The following is a 25776-nucleotide window of genomic DNA, read 5'->3' as shown; positions in this document are numbered from 1 at the left end:
ATTTCTTCCCCTTTTCCATATGGCTCCATCATCTGCAAAAAGTACTTTTCCAAAGTCATAACCTATATTTTCCAAAGCATCATTTATCATTGTAGAAAAAAGTGCTGGGCTAATTATACTTCCTTGAGGAGTCCCATTCTCAACTAGATACCTATTTAACATTATATTCCCCACCTTCACTTGAATACATCTAAATAAGAAATTCTTTATCCACTCATATATTCTACCATGAAGTCCTAATCTATTTAGTTGTATTAATAAACCCTCTTTCCAAACCATATCATATGCTTTCTCAAGCTCAAAAGATACAACTGCTCAACTTTCTTTATTAAACTGTGCTTTTCTAATTTCATTTTCAAGATAAACCAATTGTTCCACTATCACTTCTATTAATTTTAACAAATGTTTTAGCTAAGACCTCAGCTTTATCCACATTTTTAACAGACAACCATTGTTCCTCTACCTTTCCTACAACCACTCTGAAATTTTGTTGTTGAATTTCTACTTTCAAGAAAATAATCATTCTTTCCATTAGTTTTCCAACATGTGAAGAGCTATTGGTCTATAGTTTTCTGGTTTACTTGAATCTTTTCCTGGTTTCATGATGGGTATTATTACTGCTTATTTCCAATTTTTTGGTATTAGCCCCTCTTCCCAGACTTTATTATACAATTCTAATAACTTAACCTTCATTTTACTCCTCAAGTGCTTAAGCATTTCATAAGTAATTTCATCATTCCCAGGAGAAGTTGTTCTACTCTTCCCCAATGCTTGCGCTAATCCAAACAAACGGAACATCCATTAATGACAGAATATGTCCTCGATGACGCTCTACCTCATTTTTATTTCTAATTTCTACTCTTCTAATCCTTCTATCCTCTGAGGAATTATCACTACTATTAATTTTAACAAATGTTTTAGCTAAAACCTCAGCTTTATCCACATTTCTAACAGCCAACTCATCTTCCATTTTAAGCACTGGATATCTCCATTCTCTATAAATTCCTTTCATTTACTTTATCATTCCCCAAACATCACTCACTGGTGTGGTTCTCCCAATTTTATCACAAAAACTCCTCCAACTCTCCCTTTTATCACTTTTTATAACTCCTTGCCTCTGCTTGCAGTCTTCTATATTAATTTGTCAAGAATATTAGTCTTTTTTAATTCTTTCATACTCTTATCTCTCTCCTTAATCGCTTTTTCACAGTGATCGTTCCACCAAGGCATTCTTTTCATATTCCCTTTACTTTTTGGAATTGCTATCTTGGCTGTTTCAGTAATCACTTTTCTAAATGTTTTCTACCATTATCCTCCATGTTTATCATGTCTTGTTTCTTTTCACATATATATATTTGAATTTCTCCCAATTTGCCTTTTTTAGTACCCACCTTCCTTCTCTTTCTCAAATTGTTAATTCCTTAAATCCAAAACCTGAATAAGAATTGGATCATGGTCACTCCCCAATGAACTATCCTGAACATCCCACTCACTTTTCCCCGCCAACTCATTTGAAACTAATGTAATAATTGCAGAAGTGTTAACATTTATTCTTGTCCTTCTTCCATCATTTAAACACACCAAATTTAAATTATCCATTAGCTCCTCAATCATCACACCATTTGCATCTCTCTGTTCCACCCCATAATGTGTTATGTGCATTAAAATCTCCACATATCAAAACCATTTTATGGTTCGACTCTGTCATCAGTTTGATTGTTCAGATCTAACTTCTTATATGGATTACAATGATTGATTACATAAAATTGCCCACTACTCATAAATTTCTATTTCAATAAACTCGTCTTCTTTCCCCAGTTTAACAGTTCTATAATTTAAATTATTATTAATAAAAGTAGCACACCCTCCTCCCATGCCATCCTCTCTATCCCTTCTAATCACAGTATATGGAAATAATGTAAAATCAAATTTTTTTATTTAACAGTGTTTCTTGAATACATAAAATATCTGGTTTCTCTGTTCTTCTATACACCTCTTAAATTCCTGACCATTTGCTATTAAGCTCCTTGCATTCCATTGTAAGACCAACACCATTTACTAACCTATGCCTCCAACGGGCACTGAGATTCTAACTTCCTCCCATGACAGCTCATTTAAATCTAAATGATTCGTGGCAGCTTTCACAATAATTTGAATCCTTTCAGTTTTTATTTTGATTCCATTGTTCCATTAATAATTCCTGCAATGGATGTTACAAGCTTTTTCAAATCTATCTAGATTTCTTTCCATTTATTTTCCCATTCCTTTGGGTGATTCTTCCACTAAGGTTCCAGATCTATTTCCTGTATTTTTCCCAACCGTTTTAGTTGCCTCTGAATAAGATATCTTATTTTGAACTTTTGTTTGAATATGAATTTCTCTCTCCATAATCTGACAACCAGCATGAGCAGGTCCTTCTAAAAATTTAGCATATTGTGATAAAGTTCATTATTGTCTGTAATGTACTGATAAACATTAGACTTTCATATATATTAGATTCATTACACACAACTGAAGTAGTTAAAGCCTTTTATAGATTCTAATATTGATGATTTTGGCGTACAGCTCATGAAAACCCAAAACACCTACCTCAAAAAATTAGCATATTTCATCCGACCAATGAAAGAAGTGTTTTTATGCAAAAAAAGTCAACCTTCAAATAATTATGTTCAGTTATGCACTCAGTACTTGGTCGGGAATCCTTTTGCAGAAATGACTGCTTCAATGCGGCGTGGCATGGAGGCAATCAGCCTGTGGCACTGCTGAGGTGTTATGGAGGCCCAGGATGATTCGATAGCGGCCTTAAGCTCATCCAGAGTGTTGGGTCTTGCATCTCTCGGCTTTCTCTTCACAATATCCCACAGATTCTCTACGGGGTTCAGGTCAGGAGAGTTGGCAGGCCAGTTGAGCACAGTAATACCATGGTCAGTAAACCATTTAGCAGTGGTTTTGGCACTGTGAGCAGGTGCCAGGTCGTGCTGAAAAATGAAATCTACATCTCCATAAAGCTTTTCAGCAGATGGAAGCATGAAGTGCTCCAACATCTCCTGATAGCTAGCTGCATTGACCCTGCTCTTGATAAACCACAGTGGACCAACACCAGCAGCTGGCATGGCGCCCCAGACCATCACCGAATGTGGGTACTTGACACTGGACTTCAGGCATTTTGGCATTTCCCTCTGCCCAGTCTTCCTCCAGACTCTGGCACCTTGATTTCATGCAAAATTTGCTTTCATCTGAAAAAAGTACTTTGGACCACTGAGCAACAGTCCAGTGCTGCTTCTCTGTAGCCCAGGTCAGGCACTTCTGCCGCTGCTTCTGGTTCAAAGGTGGCTTGACCTGGGGAATGCGGCACCTGTAGCCCATTTCCTGCACACACCTGTACACGGTGGCTCTGGATGTTTCTACTCCAGACTCAGTCCACTGCTTCCGCAGGTCCCCCAAGGTCTGGAGTCAGTCCTTCTCCACAATCTTCCTCAGGGTCCGGTCACCTCTTCTCATTGTGCAGCGTTTTCTGCCACACTTTCTCCTTCCCACAGACTTCCCACTGAGGTGCCCTGATACAGCACTCTGCGAACAGCCTAGTCGTTCAGAAATGTCTTTCTGTGTCTTACCCTCTTGCTTGAGGATGTCAATGATGGCCTTCTGGACAGCAGTCAGGTCGTCAGTCTTACCCTTGATTGTGGTTTTGAGTAATGAACCAGGCTGGGAGATTTTAAAAGCCTCAGGAATCTTTTGCAGGTGTTTAGAGTTAATTAGTTGATTCAGATGATTAGGTTAATAGCTCGTTTAGAGAACCTTTTCATGATATGCTAATTTTTTTAGATAGAAATTTTGGGTTTTCATGAGCTGTATGCCAAAATCATCAATATTAGAAATAATAATAATGATCAGTTGTGTGTAATGACTCTAATACACATGAAAGTCTAATGTTTATCAGTACATTACAGAAAATAATGAACTTCATCACAATATGCTAATTTTTTTAGAAGGATCTGTATGTTCACCTCCACAGTTCCAACATTTTGGTTTCATCTCGTTTCCGCAGTCTTCAAAGCCATGATTCTCTCCACACCTAAGACACCTCTTCCTTCCTTCACAAACATTAGCCGTATGCCCAAATCTCTGGCAGCTGAAACACCTGATGGGTTTTGGAATGTACTCCCTCACAAAATATGAAGTACAACCTAAGAAGACTCGGCATGGCAGAACTTCTCCTTCAAACGCTAACAAAAGCGCCTTTTCTTTCTTCACCCCATCCTGAAAACCAGTTAATCTTTTGGCAACTTTCACCTTTGCTCCTCTCAGATTAGCCTTGATTTCATCCACTGATACCTCCACAGGCATTCCCCAAATCACTCCTTTAGGCCCTTGATCCCCCATTCCCACCTTACTCATACTGATCACTTTGTGTTTCCCCACTTCACCCATTTTACGAGCCTTCTCACGCTGTTCTTCAGTCTTGCACACAATTAGCAAATTTCCATCTCTCAAGACTCTCAAGACTTTGGCCAGTTTCATGTCCCCAACCTGATTTTTCAGAATAGATGTTAGTTTGACCGGACGCATCGAATTCACTCCATTTCCCCCACTGAATCTCAATATGAGTTTACACTCGCTCTCATCTTCGTCTGCACTTTCATTTGATGCAACCTTTCTCTGTTTCCTTGTTTTATCTTCATCCGAATTACTACCTCTTTCCCTTCATTTTATCCTGTAAAAACCTCATTTCCATACTATCCGCACTTTCATATTCCTCAACACCTCCCCACTCCTTCTCATTCACTACACCGCCACGCCTATCCGCCGTTGCTTGTCCTTCCCATCTTGATCTTGGCATATTGTCCAACTGAAGACTTTCTCTTCTGAGCATCAGAATATTCCCAAGACCTTTATGTTTTCCATTCTATATCACCTTATTATTCCCAGACGACTGTCCTTTTACCATTATTTCCAGCACGAAGCCTCTGTGCTGCGATTCTGTTTCCTGATCCTGAAAAGTCCATTTATTTCAATAATCCAATTTGAACTGAGACACCATCTAAGTCAGGGGTGTCAAACTCACACTCACAAGGGGCCGAAATGAAACTCTGGGACGGAGTCGAGGGTCAAACTTAATATTTTTTGAAAAAGTGACGGCAAATTTGCACATTTTCTTTATCGACATATATGCAATTTTGAACCTTTAAATTTGGAAACAAACTTATTTTTGCATCAACACTGAATGTGGAATAACCAAATGACACACGAGCAAGTCAGTTTTAAATAAAACACATCAGTGGTATTCAGTACTTGTGGTATAATCAGTATTTTTCAAATCTATTCAGGATTTATGTTTTCTTGTTTATTCATTTTTCTTATTTTTTATTCTCCTTTTTTCTCCTGTAATAAGTGTCATCGCTGCTGTGACGTCTAGCTTTCCCCACTGAGGAACAATAAAGGGATTTTCTATTCTATTCATCTATCTGCAGCCTTTCCACTTCCTGTTTACTGTAGGTTAAATCTTTTCTCACGGGCCAACAACAAAATAAAAATATCATTTTATCTTAAATGAAAATGCAAAATCTCACCTGTTAACTTTCATGTTTTGGAGCAGAAAAAGAGCATAAAACCAACATATTTAAAGCTCAGTTTGCTCCACTGGTTTACTGTGATGCTCACCTGTTCCAGCCAGATACCTGCATCATGGGGTTGATCTGAGCTGAGGAGGAGACTCCTGTTGTTTTGTTCATCTTCATCATAATAATGGTAAACGGCCTGTATTTGATATAGCGCCTTCTAGAGTCCTGGAACCCCCCAAGGCACTTTACAACACAACCAGTCATTCACCCATTCACACACTGGTGGGGATGAGCTACGATGTAGCCACAGCTGCCCTGGGGCGCACTGACAGAGGCAAGGCTGCCGAGCACAGGCGCCACTAGTCCCTCCGACCACCACCAGCAGGCAACGTGGGTTAAGTGTCTTGCCCAAGGACACAACGACAGCAACAGACTGAGCGGGACTCGAACCTACAACCTTCCGATTATGGGGCGAGCAATTAACTCCTGTGCCACCGCCACCCTGTTGTCATAATAATGACAACAGGTGCTCACATAGGTTTGTGCTGATGAACATGTCTGAGCAGCTTGACCACGTTGTTGTGTGTCGGGGAGGAAACACAACCACAGAGCCGTGCTGGTTTGAGCGTGTCGCTGTTCGCTGGAGTTATATCAGCTCTGTCTGGATGTTAGATGGAAAACTTTCTCTTTCAGTCGTGAACACGTTACTGAGCGGCTAGAATCTCCGTTTCTGGGCTTCAACGTCAGAAAACAGCTGAGTGAACTCGGCGCTGAGTGAGAGGAGTGTTTAGTTTGTCCGAGACAGCGGAGCTGCAGACACCGGCAGCAGGCGCTGGAAAAAACACAAAGGAGGGGGCGCGTCGGCTCCGCGCAGACGCCGCAAAGCATCATGGGAGTTGAAGTCTTTGCGGTAAAATCGGCCAGCGGGCCAGTTTTAATATATTTTTGATATTTATCTCGCGGGCCGCATAAAAATGCTCCACGGGCCTTGAGTCTGACACATGTGATCTAAGGCTCAGCAACCCTCTGCAGGTGTTCTGGATTAATTGGCTGATTAGAGTGACACTTGGAGTCTTGAATATTGAACCTTTTCACAATATTCAATTTGTCTGAGATTGTCATTGTGTGGTTTTCATCAACTGTAATCAGTTCTAACAAGTGAAGGGTAGAAACATCTGGTTTTGCATGTAACGAGTCTGTCATGTATTAGTTTCACCTTTAAGTATAATTACTGACAAACATTTTTTAACCAAATTTGTCTGTCCACCTGAGGGCCCCACAAACGGTTTAAACAGAACCTTAAAACTTGTTTTTTTAGTAAAGCTTATTGCTAAATGTCATTTTGTTATTTTAATGACTCTCGATTTTATTCTATTTATTGTTCTGGACTCAGATAATTTCATGTAGCACTTTGAGATTGTGAAATATAAAGTGCTTCATAAATCACATTTATTATTATTATTATTATTTATTATTATTCAAATTCTAATTTTTGGAGTTTCACCTGTACTTTTATTTTGCCATCGTTGAGCTTTTATATTTTACATTGGTCTTTTATAAAAGTTTGTTTTTTAACTGAATTATTGCTTAAAGATTCTCAAATAGCAGAGGGCTTACAGAACGTCTGCTTGTTGTGCAGGTCAAAGGTCATCACCCAAAGCTGCGACAGGTGGGCATTTTCTTGGACATAGAGGAGGGTCAGGTGTCCTTCTATAATGTGAAGGCTGGAACAGAGATTTACACCTTCCACACAAACTCTGAGTTTAAAGAAAGGATGGTTCCTCTACTTGGAACTGGTGACAAAGAAGTTCCACTGATCCTCATGACCACGCAGAACTAGCTGGCCTGACGGACTAGGCCCAGACCTGGACCTGGAAAAAGACCTGAGAGAAGAACAGCAACACCATTAGAGCTGCAGGATGTGGAGATGCTGTCAGAAAGTCCACAGATGAAACATCTGATCCTTTTCCCCCTACGGGGACATCTTCATGTAGCTGAGAGATTTTTCTTCTGTCCGGAGAAGAACAAAAACTGCAAAAAATGTTTTTAATTCCAACATGTGACAAAACCAATCTGGGGGATTTTAGCTCAAGAGACTGAAATATTTCCATCAGACCAGCGATTTTAAATAAGTTTCTGTATTTCCATGACAAGAAGTCTTGGTGGGTTGTAGAGCTACGAAAGCACATGTGTGCCATTAAAATATAAATGCATATTAAGTGGCATGAATGGAAATTGTTTTGTTCTATTCTGGGTTTTAAATGTTGAGCTTTTCTGCAAAAATGAGTTTATAATAAAATTAAGAAAAAGAAAGTTAAAAAATAGACTTATTAAACAATTTGTGCTAAATTGTTTGTTTTGTTTTGTTCTTGTTCAAAATGTATTTAAATATTGAGATGAATAAAAGTCAAAGTCAAACTTATATTGGTGCAATAAATTACATTTAATTCTAAAAGGGACCTTTATTTTGGCAGAGTAAATGCTTCTGCCCTCTTCATTCCAGCTGAAGGTGAGATATGTAACCTGTTTGTTTACATAATGTTCACTTTTCACAGTTTATGTGGCAGACAAGGGTTTATGAGGCCAAAAAACATTTTATCCATCAGTGTTAGTTTCTTTGACAAAGTTTTTTTGTGACAAATTTTTTGTGAACTAAAACAAAACGTATATAAAATACAAAATTATGATAGATATCGGCCGACATTTCTGTTGGCGAAAAATAGACAATGAAAGTTGACCGTAACCAAAATCTAATCCACGACTGAGAGGAAAAGCATTAAACGTGGCCTTCTGAAAAGTATTTGCTTGGTGAGGACATATCAGGGGTTTCCCTTGGTTTTATAAGAGTTATGTTATCAGCAAGTGAGGCCGGGTGAGGTCAGCATTGCTGCAGCCGAACTCAGCTCATGGACCGCTGCATCTGGACACTTAGTCGTTTTTCTTTTCATGGCTCTGAGCCAGACACCTCTAAATCTGAGACTGTGGTCTTGATTCGGAAGAGGGTAGAAAGCCTTCTCCGGGTCAGAGATGAGGTCCTGCCTCAAGTGGAGGAGTTTAAGTATCTCAGGATCTTGTTCATGAGTGAGGGAAAGATGGAGCGTGAGATCGATAGGTGGATTGGTGCTGCGTCTGCAGTGATGTGGGCGTTGTACCGGTCTGTCATGGTGAAGAGAGAGCTGAGTCAGAAGGCAAAGCTCTCTGTTTACCAGTCGATCTACGTTCCTACCCTCACCTATGGTCATGAGCTTTGGTAGTGACTGACAGAACGAGATTGCAGGTGCAATCAGCTGAAACAAGTTTTCTCTGCAGGGTGGCTGGGCTCTCCCTTAGAGATAGGGTGAGAAGCTCGGTCATCTGGAATGAGCTCGGAGTAGACCCGCTGCTCCTCCACATCAAGAGGAGCCAGTTGAGGTGGCTCAGGCATCTGGTCAGGATGCCTCCTGGACGCCTCCCTTGGTGAGGTTTTCCGGGCATGTCCAACTGGGAGACCTAAAAGAAGACCCAACACATGCTGGAGGGACTATGCCCCTCAGCTTGGTACGCCTTAGGATTCCTCTGAAGGAGCTGGCCCAAGTGGCTTGGGAGCGAGAAGTCTGGGCCTCCCTGCTTAGGCTGCTACCTCCGTGACCCGACCCCTAATAAGCGGCTGAAAATTATCAGCGTTTAGTATCAGCCCAGAAAAACATTCAGGCTGCCCACCTTGGTAAAATAGTGCAGGGAATCTTAATAAATAAACCTGACAACCATTCTTGGAAAGTGTGCAATCATTGTTTAAACTAAATTAGGCAGGTGCTTAAATTAACTCAATATTTAATACATCCTTCTTTTGCAGAAATAACAAAGAAAGAAAGAAAACAATCATTTAAATGGCTCCTCAAGATAAAAATCACGAAGTGCTTCACAAAAACAAAAAATACCAGCCTCTAAACACTTCCTGTAGCTTCCAGTGAGAGTCTGGATTCTGGTTGAAGGTAATCTGGACCATTCTTCTTTACAAAACATCTCTAGTTCATTCAGGTCTGATGGCTTCTGAGCATGGACAGCTCTCTCTAACTCACACCACAGATGTTCAGGAATATTCAGGTGTGGGGACGGAGATGGCCATTCCAGAATGTTCTACTTGTTCCTCTGCATGAGTGCCTTAGTAGATGCTGACAGAGCTCCAGACAGACACTTAAAAAATGTTTTCACTGTCTAATTGGAGAACAAAAGCAGAAGAGCGATCCAATTGTACTGGGCTGAGCCAATCACATTACTAAACAACAACCCCGTTAGCTCCTGTCCTGCCTGCATTTATTAAAGAAAAAGAAAAGAAGTCATTGAAGAATTTGGGTTCTCCTTCGTGTTACATTACGCAGTTCTGTGGCTCACTGTTGTTTTTCCATCGACACTGAGCTGGTCTAACGTCATGAGCAGTGTTGGGCAAGTTACTTCAAAACTGTAATGCATTATTTATTACTTGTTACCCTCATTTTAAAGTAATTCATTACATTACAATATTACTGATTTTAAAATGTAAGGCATTACACTACTTTTGCATTACTTTAAGTTACTTTTACAAATACAACTTTGATATGAATCTGGTCATGTGACGCTCAGTGAGCTCATGACATATATGTGGAAGGTGATGTGGTGTCTGAGCTAGGATTGCTGTTAAAACAGTCAGATATAATAGTGCTTTAAAATGATTGTTTATTAAATAAAAGCAACAACAATCTGTACTCTCAACACGCTGCCATCTTATAGGGCCATCTGAGCAGGGAGTGAGGTGGTGGGGGCTCCAAGCCTATTTGCCTTGGTCCCCTGATTGATACGGCCCTGGATGTGGGACTGACTTCTGGGGTGATCTGATTCTATCACATGTATAAATATTAAATGCTTATATATATATATATATATATATATATATTATTGCTTTTATTGGGGAGAAATCCACCTACTTTTTTCTTTTATTCTTGATTTTATTTGAATAATTTCCGGCCCTTTCTCTCTCTAACCTTACTGCATGCTGCAGGTTTTCTCCGTCTTCCAGAAAAAACTGTTTCCTAGACTTCCTACTTTCTAACTAATCAGCCAAAGGGATCTTCACATGCGCGGCGCTCCAGCAGTAATGAGTTGAAATCACCGGGGCACAGATTATGAACTCAGCTGAGGCAAAGCACGTCAGAAAAGTACAGAATACCAGAGAATATGCTCTGATATAAACGATCGCAAGTGAATTTCTTTGTTTTAGTGGAGCGATTTTGTGAATGTTACAGCGGCCGCGGACAGAGGCAGCTGGAGTATTTGAGCCGTTACCGCGGCGTCCTCTCTGCCCGCAAAGCTGAGTCCATAAATGACGTCATATATGCAGATACTGGATCTTTCTTCGGGTTTCCCGTAATTTGAATTTTTAAGGAACACATCTTGATTCTGGGTTTAAAAATGCATTGTAATTACCGCGTTACTGACAATTGTACCGAGTAAATATTACCATTTTCTTTCCCTGTAATGCCTTACATTACCACATTACAGCAAAAAGCAATGCATTACAGTAATTAATTACTTTTGTACCGCATTACTCCCAACACTGGTCATGAGACACCTGCTCCCTTTGGCTCAGTGTACCAATCTGCAGAGCTGTGGACGATGAGTGTAATATCAGATCTGAGACGGAGAAACGGCAAGATATTAAATGTATTTTATATAAAAGGAGCAGTGGCCTGAAATTTGTATTGCACCAGGGGGGTAACTTGGGGTTTCTTTGGATCATAGGTCAACGGCTGTCCTCGTTCAGCCATGGTCAGAGAGCAGGGGGAGGTTTTTCCTGCTCTGAGCCTTGAACCGAGCTTTTTGGTTCACCACCCACAACAAAATGTCAGACGGGCTCATGTACAGAAACACATATATTGCATATTCTTTCAGTTTCTTGGTGATTTTAAAATAAAATCTCTTTAGGCTGGATCATTTTCACCTGATGATGTCATCCAATACATTACCCATTCCATATCAGTATGGGTTCATCCATGATGTGTTTTCAAAGGGCTCCTTTAACTTTATGAGCAGTGCATGCAACTACAATTCAGTCATTAGGACCTCTTCCTAAACCCTTACAGCAAAGAAGGGTCAGGAGGAGCTGGTGCCTATCTCAAGCTGTTATTGGGGAACATCCTGGACAGGTTTCCAGTCCATCAGAACCACATTGACAAAACAAGACAAACAACTATCCAGTCACACTTAGCGGCAATTTAGAGGCACCAATCAACCTGCATGAACGTGTTTTCTTTTCTTTGGGAAGAAACCAGAGACCTGGAAGCCCACTCATGCCTGGAGAGAACAAACTCAACAGATCTGCACACAAACCTGCATCCCTCTCGTTGCAAAGCAACTGTGCTACCATGTAGCCTCACGAAGAACCACATGATGTAAATTTATGGCGTAAAAAGTCAGCAAAATGTGTGAAGAACATTTTGAGGTCAGTTGTCTTAAGAGAGCAGAAACACCAAATGGACCCACTCAGACAAGAAAAAAATCACAAGACATTAGAACACCTTTCTGTTCATAACTGATCCCTTTCTCCAAACTTTATCGTTTCCACAAAAAAAAAAAAACATTCAAAACATCTGAATGTTCCTACAAGAGAGCTCAAACTCCAGAGAACTGAAGGGTGGATCAGAACACTGGGCCTTTGAGCAGGACAGGTAAGGTCAGACTGTTCCTGCTCCTGAAGGAGGTTCTGATTAATGACCAGGACTGGAACTGTGTTGTTTTGGTTTAGAACAACTGATGCACTGGTCAGAATTTGCAGTGAACACTTTAGGAACTGCTGAGGACAAAAAGGTTTAGTGAGTTATTAATTATGGCTTTTATGTTTTTGGCCATCAGAACCAGTTGTAACATTTTTTTATTTATTTTAGGGATGCCAGTCAGGTCTCCCTCCTGACTTATAGGATGTTTTAATAATTAAAGGAAAACCTGTTACACAAGGACATATATTACTAGATATATAGCCTTATACAAACTTTAAGAAAAAAAAACCTGATTTAGCAAAGAAAACACCAACAAATCAGGAAGTCAGTTCAGGAACTGAAGCTCTTCAGGAGTCCATTTATTCTTCCTCCTGAGGTCAGGCGTGGTATACAGGTGTATAACAAAAAGAAGCTATAACACAGAATAAGAATTTACAACATGTACATTTTTCTATATTAAGGGTAAAGAAATAAATAATAAATAAACTTACTCGGCAGGGTGACTTTAAGGAACCCAATGAGGAGTGTATGTTTTTACTAAAGAAAACAAAGTTTCCCCCTTTTATTATTTGATTTTCTCTTATATTTGATGTACTAGTCTTTGTGGGTTTAGACTCACGTTTTGATGTGAGATGAGGATTTCTTCAGCTGGAGGTCCAGAGAAGGTAAGTTCTTCCTTTGAAAGAAATTCAGGTAAGGGAAGGTTTGTTTAGTTTTCTTTTCCAGCAGAGATCGCTGTGCACTTACATCTGTTGTCGGATTGAACAGATAAAGTGGCGTCTTGGTGATGACGTCGGCTTCGGCAAAAGTTAACTCGTTTCCTTCCTTTATTTACAGTCTGCACCAGCGTAGAGGGATTAACAGGCTCGGTGCTTGGTAGGAAAATCTAAACAATCGCTTCTTTGCTTTCCAGCTCCTTCACAACACGCTGCTGCTCGCAGGAGACTGAGAGAGATGAGCGAGACAGGTAGGCGTTGAAGGGCGGAGTGGAGTAACACAGGTGCGCAGGGTATTGCAATCAGGACTATGGCTGGGTGTAAGTGGTGGGAGGAACCGTGTGGTGAGGTGACAATCGCAGGTTGTTACACCCCCACACCCCCTTTGTGAAAACCAGGCAAGGAAAAAAAAGTTAACTACCACTCCCATGTAAAAGTTCTCCCCTTTAGGTATGTCTCATACTGAGGTAAGTATGTCTTCCTTTTTGTCACTCGGTAGTGTGAAATCTAATGAAATCTTCTTCTTCACTTTCGTCTTGGAAGATTTTCATAAGTGTGTTATGTTGTAGCCCATCCCATTCCTTTGCTGTGGGGTAGCACGGTTTCATTTGAGATACGTGAACTATTTTGAAATCTTCTCAAGTATCTTCTAACACTACTTCAAAATTAATAGGTCCAGTCTTTAGAACCACTCGATAGGGTCCCTTCCATCGAGGTGCAAGTTTGGCGGCAAAAGATTGATCTCCTTTGGATAAATGGTGAGTGGGAACTCACAAATAATCTTGCTCGGTGAACGTTTCTTCCCGGCATCCCTTATCATAGTGTTTTTTTTTTTTTGTCTTTGTTTCGCTTTTTCCAGGGGTCCAGTGGAAAATTCTTGCAGATCAGCTTACTGTTTATTTGTTGTGTAAGCTGCTGTACCTGGGTCAATCCAATGCGGATTTAGTTCAGCATTCAGAGGTCCTTTGATGGATCTTCCGATGTTCAGTTCAGCAGGCGTTACTCCAGTGGATTCATGGACTGCAGTATCGAGGGGGAAACGAAACTCTGGTAAATACTTGTCCCAATTCTTATGCTTAGAATCTACATAAGAAGAAAGCATTACTTTGATATTGCGATTCACTCGTTCCGTTAGGTTCGTTTGAGGGTGATAAGCAGTTGTTCTTTTTGGTAAGATGTTCCATTTTTGCAGATGTCTTCATAGACTGAGGAAATGAATTGAGGCCCTTGACCCGATAAAAGGCAAGTAGTTACACCCTAATGAGTTAATATCTCCTTGACTAAATGTTGACTGACAACTTCAACTGTAGCTCTCCGTAGGGGAAACATTTCTACCCATCGGCTATAATAGTCAACAAAAACCAACAAATAGACATTGCCATGAGAACTTCGTGGAAAAGGTCCCATGAGGTCTACACCTAACATTTCCCAAGGGTTGTTTACTCTGGTTTGTTGTAGTTTTCCAGGGGTTTTCGAGTTTCTGGTTTGCATATTTGGTAAACCGGGCAGCATCGTACGTAGTCTCTAACGTTGAGGCTCATTTTCAGCCAATAGACAAAGGCCTGTAGTCTCTTGTAGGTTTTATATCTTCCAAAATGTCCTGACAAAGGATCATTATGATAGTGATGAAGAAGTTGTGGTCGTAGATTAAGAGGTATGGAAACATGGCAAATAGTTTTATGGGGTAGTTTGACCATTCTATAAACTTTATCTTCCAAAATGCTGTATTTAACCACTTGGCTTTCCTCCATTTCTCCTTTTTCCATGATGTCTTTGTAAAGATTTTGAGTAAACTGATCTTTTTGTTGTGCCTTCCAAATGATCTCATCTGTTATTTGGAGATTTTCTGTAGTATTCCGTTTAGGTCGTAGCACCACAGCGCAAGAAGAGAAAGGTTGACTTAAATCGTGAGTGGAGCTCGAGAAAGGGCGTCAGGAACTGTGTTATATTTTCCCTTTCGGTATTCAACAGTGAAGGTGAATTCTTGAAGTCGGAGAGCCCATCTGATTAGCCGGGTGCTCGGTTTTTGAGTTTTAAAGACCCAGACCAGTGAGGAACGATCTGTTACTGCAGTGAATGGTCTTCCTTCGAGGTAGAATCTCCATTTCTCTATTGCCCATACCACAGCAAGACATTCCTGTTCTGTAGTAGAGTAGTTTCTTTCAGCTTGATTTAAGGTACGACTAGCAAAAGCGAGTACTTGTTCACTTCCCAGAACGGTCCAATGTCACTTGCATCAGTGCACACAATGAACGGTAGGTTGAAGTTTGAATGTCCTAAAATAGGCGATGAAACCAAATGTTGTTTTATGGCTTCAAATGCTTTTTGACACTCAGAAGTCCAGTTGAATGTTTTCCCCTTTCTTTTTAGAGCATTCAATGGTTCGGAAAGTTGTGAGAAGTGAGGGACAAAACGATGATACCATCCAGCCATTCCTAAGAATCTTTGTAGCAGTTTGAGGTTAGTAGGAACCGGGAAGTTTTGTACAGCTTGGACTTTTTCTTGATCTACAGTTATTCCTCCTGCGGAAACGGTGTGACCTAAGAATTTGAGGTGAGTGCAAAAAAATCGACTTTTCTCCATGTTTACTGTAAGGTTAGCCTCTCGGAGCTTATCCAGTACAGCTTTAATGTCTTGTTGATGTTGGGTGTAAGTTGAAGAATAAATGATGTCATCAAGATAGACAAAACAATTTCTCCCTTTTAATTCTCCAAGTACATTCTCCATCAGGCGTTGAAAAGTAGCCGGCACATTCTTTAATCCAAATGGCATGACTTTGAACTGAAATAATCCTATGGGACATACACCCTGAGGCAGTTGGTGGTCCCCATGGCTCTCAAAGCATCCACCATCATTCCTGTTCCCAAAAAATCAGTGGTCTCCTGTCTGAATGACTACCGTCCTGTGGCGCTGACATCCGTCATCATGAAGTGCCTGGAGCGGCTGGTCAAATGTCACATCTGCTCCTCTCTCCCTGACACACTGGACCCTCTTCAGTTTGCCTATAGGACAAACAGAGCCACAGAGGATGCCATCGCCCTAGCAACACATACCACCCTCACTCACCCGGAGAAAGGGAATACATATGCAAGAATGCTCTTCATCGACTACAACTCGGCATTTAACACCATTATACCCTCAAAACTTGCCACGAAGCTTGTCGACCTTGGCCTGGGAACACCGATCTGCAGATGGATTCTTAACTTCCTTACAAACAGGCCCCAGGTGGTGAGAGTGGGTAAACACACTTCCTCATCACTCATCCTAAACACAGGTATGCCCCAGGGTTGTGTGCTTAGCCCCCTCCTATATTCCCTGTTCACACACGACTGTGTTGCAAAACATGAGTCCAACATCGTCATCAAGTTTGCGGATGATACGACCATCATAGGCCTCATCACAGGGAATGATGAGACGTCCTATAGAGAGGAGGTGACGGCATTGCACGAGTGGTGCCTGGATAATAACCTGTCTCTCAACATCAGCAAAACCAAAGAAATGATAGTGGACTACCGGAAACGACCAGTCAGGGAACACCGACCCATCCACATCAACTGTGTCATGGTCGAAAGGGTCAGCAGCTTCAAGTTCCTTGGAGTCAACATCACTGAGGACTTCTCCTGGACCCTCCACACAGACGCTGTTATCAAGAAAGCTCGCCAGCGGCTTTACTTCCTCAGGAGGCTAAGGAGGTTTGGCATGAACACGAGTATCATCTCAAAGTTCTACAGGTGTGCTATTGAGAGCTTGCTGTCGAGCTGCATCACAGTTTGGTATGGAAGCTGCTCTGCCAGCAGCCGTAAATCACTACAGAGGGTGGTGAAAGCAGCAGAGCACATCACTGGCACAAGGCTTCCTGCCATTCAGGACATTTATCTCCAGCGATGCCTCTGGAAAGCACACAGCATCATCAAGGACCACAGCCACCCAGCGCATCAGCTGTTCTCCTCATTACCATCTGGCAGGCGTTATAGGAGTCTGCCTGCTCGGACTACGAGACTTAAAAACAGTTTCTACCACCAAGCCATACGACACCTCAACCATTACACTTAAACACACACAACACAGGATACAGATGTTACCCTGCAGCTCCACAAGTAAAATTTAACCTGCACTGGTTACTTCATTTTAATGTTACTATTCACTTTTTTTAGATATATTTATATTTAGTCATCTATACTTACTTATCTATGTAGTAAGCTTTTACTTTTAGCATGACTCTCTAATATTTTGCTTTTACTGTATTATACCTTGTTCTTTTTTTCTATTGTATTATGCTGCTGAGAGACCGCTGCTCGTCAAACACATTTCATGGCAATGTTGACCCTGTGCTAACTTGCATATGACAAATAAACTAAACTAAACTAAACTAAACTAAAATGCAGTTCTTTCTTTATCTTTTGGTTCCATTTTTACCTAATATCCACTGTTGAGATCAAGGGTAGTGAATATGGAGTATCCAGCAAGAGATTCCACTATCTCTTGAATGTTTGGGAGTGGATACGAATCAGTGTGCGTAGAAGTGTTAAGTTTTCGGTAATCCACACAAAAACGTCATTTAGAATCATTCTTTTTAGGTACAAGAACAACAGGTGCGGCATATGATGAGGTAGATGGTACTATTATGCCCATGTTCAACATTTCATTTACATGATCTTTTATTGTTTGAAGTATCTATTTCACTCCATCGAAGTGGTTGTCGGCTTTCTCCATCAGCAAGGTATAGAGGTCCTCTTTCCCAGGGTTTCATATCCATTGATTTCTGACCAGACTTTTTCATTTATTAGCAGTGTTGGGAGTAACGCCGTTTAAGTATAACGGCGTTTCTAACGGCGTTCTTTTATAGGTAACGGAATAATCTAATTAATTACTTTTCCCGCCGTTGCAACGCCGTTACCGTTACTGGGGACGGAACGTTGTGCGTTACTATGTGCTTGTCGAACGTTGAGCAGCAGTGTGAGGCTTTCTGACCGCCACACTTCAGCTGCAGCCAGGGAGAGAGAGGTGTCGGTAACGCACTTACAAACTCGATGATGATTGGCCGGGTGCGCGGAGACCCTCACGGTCTCAGTCACTGCATTCTGTAGACACAACGGGAATAACTCCGTTTAAAATGACCGCGTTAATAAAAAATATTTCTTTCTGTAACGAGCAAACTAATTAATTACGTCTTCTTTTATCAAAACGTCGTTCCTGTTACTGATAAGAAAATGCGTGCGTTAAGCAGCGCGGTGTGTTGAAGCTGTCAGCTGATCAGGAGCTAAAGAGGCAGATGTTTAAGAGCATCACGGCCCGTGAAGAACGAGGAAGACGTGATGAATAGTCTACGGCGGCAGACCCGTGCCCTTAGCATGACAGCGGGACGTCCCGAAGGTCCGCTCACCTGTTCACCGCTCAGACGTCCTGATCTTCCACCTTCCTAGATCCTCCAGCTGTAACCTGTTTCTGATCATGTCTTTAGTCCCGCTGTAACACTGATGCATCAGTCTCAGACGGCATGGAGCTCAGGTGTTATTAGAACTACCTGTGTGTGTTCACCACCCAGCTTCAGCTCTTCTGTGGTTGGGTCTGACCCAGGTTAGTAAATGTAAGTCCTCCATCAGAGTTGTGCCTCTTCTAGTGTCATTTGAAAGGATATTTATTTATTTATTTATTTAACCGTTACTAGATTAGCAGCAACAGAAATGCTGCTAAAAACACACAATTATGTGAAGCTGGAAAAATTAGAATACTGTGCAAAATTACATTTATTTCTGTAATATAGACAGAGAGACAATTTAAAGGCTCGGGAACCTTTACAGGTGTTTCTATTTGCAATTTTAAATTTTAGCTGATTGGGGTCTTGTTAAATATCACACAGTGACCTTTTAATAGTCTAGATTAGTGTAATGTTCCTGTTAGTAGTTCCTCCTGTTAAGTGCTTATTTGTTTAAATTATTCAGGTTTATATAAAACATTTGGACATTCATTTTATTATGTTCAGTCATTAGTCATTTATATTTTACTATTGTAGTAATTCTTGCATTCTTTAATGAAAAAAGTAACTAAGTAGTTACTTTTGTTGGTAATTAGTTACTTTTATGATCTTGTAACTCAGTAACTGAGTTACTTTTTTGACAAAAGTAATCAGTAACTATAACTAATTACTTTTTTAAAGTAACGTTCCCAACACTGTTTATTAGTGTGTAAGAGTAACCAGTATCTAGTATGCCAAATCCCTTCCAGGATTCAATGCTAATAGGAACTGTTAGTTGACATGGTAGAGCGCTCACATAAGTGGAGACAGGAATGTGGGCTTCTGGGGTTCCAGAGGTGGTGGAAATTCCCAGCGTGGCTATTTCTGTGTTCGTCATTCGAGTTGGCCGAGTTGAAGGGTTTTGTGGTGAGGAGGTACGATTTGGAATATGGTGTGGACACGTAGCAGCTGAGTGATTTCCTTTGCATCGCCAACAAAAGGCTTGGCGGTTTGGATAGTTTTGTTGTTGTGATTTCCTTGTATTTTCACGGTTTGGAGGTCAGTAGTCAGGTGGGTTATTTGTGGTTTGCCTTTTCTTCTATGTTCGTAATGGTACTGATTATCTCTGTCTTTTTCTAGTTGTTGGCCCATCCGAATGAGTTCATCCACAGTGGTGACTCTGCTACTTCGTAGTTGGCTGGCGAGGTTGGGATTAATATTTTTCAGAATTCATTTGATTATTTCCTCTGAGATTTTTGATTTCCAGCATTTACATAGGGATTGGTACATATAGGTGAAATCTCTAATGCTTTCATTTACCCCTTGTATTCTGTTCCGTATTCTTTCAGCCAATTCATCTTCGTAGTCTGTAAGAAAAGCAGTTCGAAAACCTTTTTGAAATTCCATCCAAGTGTGGATTTTATGTTGTGCGACATCCCACCAGTCTCTTGCGGTGCCATGTAGGACATTTCTTAAGGTTGCCATCAGTTCTTCATTAGTTAATGGGTTAAGTGCCAAGTACATGCCCTACAGGTTATAAATTGTAAGTCGCTTTGGATAAAAGCGTCCGCTAAATGAATAAACATATGTAAACATATATATATATATATGCAAGTAATCTTCGCACCTTTCCAAATATTGTAGGGGGTCATCAATTTTCCCATAGGTTGGAAATTGCAACTTTATGGGTGCTTTACTCGATTTTCTGCTTCGTCCAGAAGAACTTGGTACGACAGTTTGTACTTCCTGCTGGACTGTAGACTCCATTCTGGGTCAGCTGGGGACACCTGCAGTGTCTGGTATACCACAGTAGCCTGTGTGAGCAGTTTGATCCAACAGGGTTTGATGAGGTAGTTGTACAGATTTTAAATTTACAGTCATTTCTTCACACATTTGTTTCATTGTAGTTTTTGGATCCAAGAGCTCCCTCTGCAGGTTTGTGATATTGGTTTGAAGGCATGCCACACTTGCGGTTATTGGGGCTACTAAAGTTTGGATTTTTTGTAGGAATTCAGTTTGTTGATGTTTCAACTTCCATCCAAATGAAGCTTTAAACTGTGACATGTACTCACATTGTGCATCCATGTCCATATAATTGTTTTGTTTGGCCCATAGTTAAATCCGTCATTCTTGTTTCCACATCATTTAGCTTGTCCTCCATATTTTAATTCTTCCATCCTTTTCTCTAGGTCTAACGTCTGGGATTGATCTCTAGATCGGCCTTGAATTAAAGTTGGAGAGGTTAGTAGAGGTGTAGATGATGGGGCTGAGGAAGCTTGAAGCGTAGAAAATGGCTGAACTCCCAAGTGAGGTTTGAGCAGCTGTGGGAGGTTCCAACAAGTCCACTCCGGTCAACTCCATATCCAGAAGTGTAAACTATAGAACTGGTGCTGCCGTAGTTGAAGTCATCATTCCGTTTACATTTACTCTTTCTTCCATGTTTTGATTGTTCATGTCGGTTGGATGCTTTCAAAATAAAGATTTTATTCATTTCCTTTGTGTCCAGTTACTAGAGAAAAACGCTGTCCCCTTACAGTCTGGTACACAGATCATCACATCAATTGACAGAACATTTGTCCAAAAGAGTCAACATTGTTGTTGGAAACTGAATCCAGTTGGGTTTAAGCTCTGCCTGCAGAAGGTTTATTTCCTCTGTTCTGAACTCATGAGTGTAAATGTGAACCCCTCTGTTTTGTTGTGACGTTGGTGTTTATTATTAAATAGCTCAAGTGTTTAAGTTTAGATTTTATTTAACATAAATCATATTGCAGTCTACGTGAACAGCTGGGGTTTCAATATACACAACAAAATCAGAACATTGTAAGCCCCTCCCTCTTTGCCCCACCCCAAATCAAAATCTTCCTCCGCCCTTCCCATGGAGCCCACCCAAACGTAGCCCAATAAAAGACATAGCCCCCACCCATACCATACTACATCCTGCCCCAGCTCAGAAGCAAACTCCAAACTGGTGTGCTCAATCCAATTTCCTACAAGCATCTCTCGCTGCTAAGCCCCGCCCTCTTCACTACAGTCACTGCAGAAACGTGTTAAGGCATGTTTCCTCTCTCACAGGCCACTCTCAAGCCTGTCTCAGCTACTTTAATCAGTCTTGCTAGATTTGGCCCCTCCCCAAACCTCAGAAGCCCCTCCCCTTTCTTTACACCTTCAGGATGCAGCAGGGCCTCTTTAACTAAAAACTACAACTTGTTAAGAACATTAAGGCGCATCAGCTGCCTTTGTGACTCTGAAGAGCTGCACCCCTCTGCTTGGAGTTTGCTGCTGGCTGACTAATCTGTAACCAATGAATGAAGGCGGCGATAGGGAGGGGGGGCGTGTCCTTCTGTTCACCTGTGTGATGTCAGGTGTCATCACCTCAGACAAAATAAAACCAAAACAAAGGAACAATCTTGTGGGTATCATTATCATCAGCGGAGAGATGTCAGCCCAAGCAACATTCACTAACAACCTTCTCCTCCCCTCTCCATCTTCATCCGCCTTCTCCTAAGCAGAGTCCAGAAAGTTGTATGTTGGCATCCTTTGTGGTGTTTAAACGGCAGATTTTTGCATTTTGGAAGTAAAATGAAGAGAAATCTGGAAGAATGAGGAGGAGAAGGAAGGAGGGGAAACAAGGAAGAGAAGGGTGGCATTCTTTCTTTTGTGTTAAAACAGGAAAGCATCTTGCTGCGCGCTGCTTTCTGCCACTCTGACTCCTGCTCCAGCTGATGAGCAGGTCTGAGGAGGGAATGAAGGAGGGAGGGAGGGAGGGAGGGAGGGGAGGAGAGGAGATGATGAGAGAGATCTGGAAAATGGGATGCAGAGTTACTTAAGACATCTCTCAAAGTAGGTGGCGCCCACATAGCCACCCCTCAGGGAGCGATGGACATTTTGCTCAAAGAGCCGCCGGTTCGTCTGCAGGACTTCTGCTGCCTCCTTGTTCAACGGATCTTCAGGGTTTGGCTCCTGCAGGAGGAGGACAAAGAAGGAGACAGCCAATTAGTAATGTCCATCATCTGCAATATGTTCAAAAACATTTCACATAAACACACAAATCATTAGTGGTGCACCGAAAATGACCCAAAAGCTCTTTTTCGGTCGCAACACCAAAATCACCGAAGCAACACAGCTAAACAGGCCGTCAGGTGTACCTCGTTTTAGTGTCATCCCTCATGTGGTCACTTGCTCTTTGCTTCATAAAAAAGTAATGATACCCCCTTTTAGTACTGCTGTTTTATTGCGATCACAGGAATATTCCTATCCATTATGTGACACACACTACTTTCTACCGCGCCTGCAGGCCTTTTATTTTTTCTTCTTTTACATTCCTGCAAGTCTGCCACTATTAGCAGTGTTTTACCGTCCTGTCTACACCCACCACGTCCCGAACAAGGTTAAATAAGCTCTGGATCATATAAATGATGAATGACCCGCACTTGGATAGCGCCTCTCAGAGTCAGGACTCCAAAGCGCTTTACACTACAGTGTATCACTCATCCATTCACACACACATTCACACACTGGTGATGTGTGTGATGCATGTTTACGCTCATGAGGCATGTGGACTCTTGTTGATGCCCGCAGCTCCGTCACTTTCTCCCTCACTGGACGAGTGAAAATCTTCATCAGAGGGTGAATAATACTCTTCAGAATCAGAGTCAGCCATTACAAGAGTTTTGTCAACAATGAACAGCCCTGTCAGCAATGTAAGTTTCTCCTCTCCAATATATACTGATATTCACCCTCTGTGAGCTCCACTCGTCCTCTCAGTCAAGAACGTCCTGACGGGGTATGGGGGGTAGAAACACCCAGAGGTGATGCTCGGATTGAAGTTACACTTCTACACCATCTTCTGGTGTATGAGGGATATATTTGGCACATTAAACGCAATATTGCGACTGTTGGCGAGTGTAGCCATTGGGTCGTCGAGCAGCTAATTGGGGCATGTGTTGGCGCGCCCTCAGAGTCATTCCAGTCCAGGTTTCGATTAAAGTGCCTTAATTTGTAGTTCAAAAACACTTCCTTCAATCAGCGTTCACAAGCATCACACAACCAGAAAAACGAACAGATCCACAAAGTAGAGCTAACAATCCACGCAAAAACCATTTCAGCGGTAAGCAAAAGTTGACTTCCCCCATCACAAGGGGGCTCATTTATCAAGCTTACTTACGCACTAAACAGGGTCGGAAAACTGCGTAAACAACTTTCCACGCAAACTTTGGGATTTATGAAAGAAAACTTAGCGGGAAAATGTGCGCAACTTTAAATGGTAAATGGTCTGTATTTGATATAGCGCCTTCTAGAGTTCTGGAACCCCCCAAGGCGCTTTACAACACAACCAGTCATTCACCCATTCACACACACATTCACACACTGGTGGGGATGAGCTACGATGTAGCCACAGCTGCCCTGGGGTGCACTGACAGAGGCGAGGCTGCCGAGCACTGGCGCCACCGGTCCCTCCGACCACCACCAGCAGGCAACGTGGGCTAAGTGTCTTGCCCAAGGACACAACGACAGCAACAGACTGAGCGGGGCTCGAACCTGCAACCTTCCGATTATGGGGCGAGCACTTAACTCCTGTGCCACCGTCACCCCAGTTGACTAAGGACCTGGCTTACGCACATGTTGGACATGGAGAGCACCTGCAGTGCTGCTGCTGAGAAGGATACCATTATGGAATCCTGCAGCGTTATCACTTGTACCGATTCGTTTTCACACAGAACAAGACCCTCCACATGCACACACATGCGTGTACACACACATGCGTGTACACACACATGCGTGCACACACACATGCGTGCACATGCACACACAAACACAGCCTGAAACACAGCAAAATACGGAATGCAGAATATCAGCAGGGGGATAGATTGAGACAGAATGGCATGTGTCTGTGACGGTGTGTGTCCCGTCACTGTGACCCGACTGATCATGCGCGCTGGCTACTTGGACAAGGCTGACTGGTTAGCGCGCGTGACTTTCACCCGGGAGTCTGGGGATCGAATCCTGATCGGACCATTTTTTATATCCGCCACAGATCTCTCTGAAGAACTCACAGCATTGACGGCCTCAGCAGCGCTGTGCCACTCTGTGGATTTTCTCTTATTTGTTTTGCAAAAGCACTTCCTTTCCAGGGGTGGACCGTTAAAGCGCCCAAGCGCCAATGGCGCTAAATTTTCTCGTCGGGCGGTAAATACTTGACGACTTACCGCCCGGGTGGCGCCCAAGCCTTATTTGTCATTTACACACTGGCTTTCACCTACATCATGGCCCCGCCCTGTAGGAAGCCGCAGTTTTCGTTTCGCGCGCGTGAACCTGCGCGCCTCTAGCCACGTTCTGCACTTGTACGATTCGTGCACGTACTGCACATTCTAGTTATAGTCACGTGAACTATAAGTTCACTATTAAAGACGAAGTGGAACCACGCTAGAAACACACAAGCACGCAGAAAGATCGCGCCACCACAGGGATTGGATTTCTTGATGAAATCTCCAGCAAAACGCTTTAAAACTGGTGAGGAGAAGCGAGACAGTTCGAAACGGTATGAAGCAGAGAAGCGTGTGCATAGGTGGAATGATTCTTGGCGGTTTAAAGAAGAAGGGAGGCGCAGAGAATGGCCGTGTTCGAGTTGAGCAGCGCATCGCCTGGAAAACAGGCGAGAGAAGACGGAAGCAGCGGGGGGAGTGGCTGAAAGCCGGCGTTTCGCCGGGGACACACCGGCCGCGGAAGCGCCCGAAGCGCCGAGAAGCTAATTGCTCACGAAATTCAGCCGCTGCTCGCCGCTCCTCAGTTCAGATCAGACGCGCCCCATTTGAGGCGCGCCTCGGCTCAGCTGTAGTTTTTCTTTTAACTACTTGTCCTCCATTTCCTCTCTCTTTTCTCAGCTCTTTTCCTCTACGTGTGTGTGTGTGTGTGTGTGTGTGTGTGTGTGTGTGTGTGTGAGAGAGAGAGAGAGAGAGAGAGAGAGAGACAGAGAGAGAGAGAGAGAGAGAGAGAGAGAGAGAGAGAGAGAGAGAGAGAGAGAGAGAGAGAGAGAGAGAGAGAGAGAGAGAGAGAGAGAGAGAGAGAGAGAGAGAGAGAGAGAGAGAGAGAGAGAGAGACTATGCTGTGAACCAGTTGTTTCTGCCAGTTGAATCTCTTGGATTTTCCTGCATGTGTAGCTCGGGGGTGACGATGGCTGAAGATATCGCGTCAGCGTTCACATTTGTTTAATTTTCAATTTTAATTCTGGTGCCTGTTAGCAGCTGAAACATCCTCACGTGCTTGTGGATATCATATATTGTATATGAAGACCTGACTGTAATAATTAAAGGTTATCA

General features: G+C 42.2%; 2 protein-coding genes across 4 annotated transcripts in view; one reads left to right on the top strand and one right to left on the bottom strand.

Annotated features, from left to right (window-relative positions):
• The window catches only part of LOC107395198 (E3 ubiquitin-protein ligase TRIM7), a 32690-nt gene extending 24707 nt beyond the window's left edge, over positions 1–7983 (top strand). For all 3 annotated transcript variants that reach the window (XM_015974517.3, XM_015974516.3, XM_015974519.3), the window contains exon 13: positions 7201–7983. In XM_015974517.3, the coding sequence (XP_015830003.1) occupies positions 7201–7401 (201 nt within the window). In that variant the 3' untranslated portion in view covers positions 7402–7983. The remainder of the gene's footprint in view (positions 1–7200) is intronic.
• Positions 7984–21150: 13167 nt separating this feature from the next.
• Positions 21151–25776, bottom strand: part of ube2m (ubiquitin conjugating enzyme E2 M) — a 29300-nt gene continuing 24674 nt past the window's right edge. The window contains exon 6 of the mRNA XM_054734204.2: positions 21151–22420. Coding sequence (XP_054590179.1) covers positions 22280–22420 — 141 coding nt within the window. The 3' untranslated portion in view covers positions 21151–22279. The remainder of the gene's footprint in view (positions 22421–25776) is intronic.

This window comes from Nothobranchius furzeri, chromosome 5 (genome assembly GCF_043380555.1).
Source record: "Nothobranchius furzeri strain GRZ-AD chromosome 5, NfurGRZ-RIMD1, whole genome shotgun sequence".
NCBI lineage: Eukaryota > Metazoa > Chordata > Actinopteri > Cyprinodontiformes > Nothobranchiidae > Nothobranchius > Nothobranchius furzeri.
Note: the sequence above shows the minus strand (reverse complement) of the source record. Positions and strands in the feature narration are given on the sequence as shown.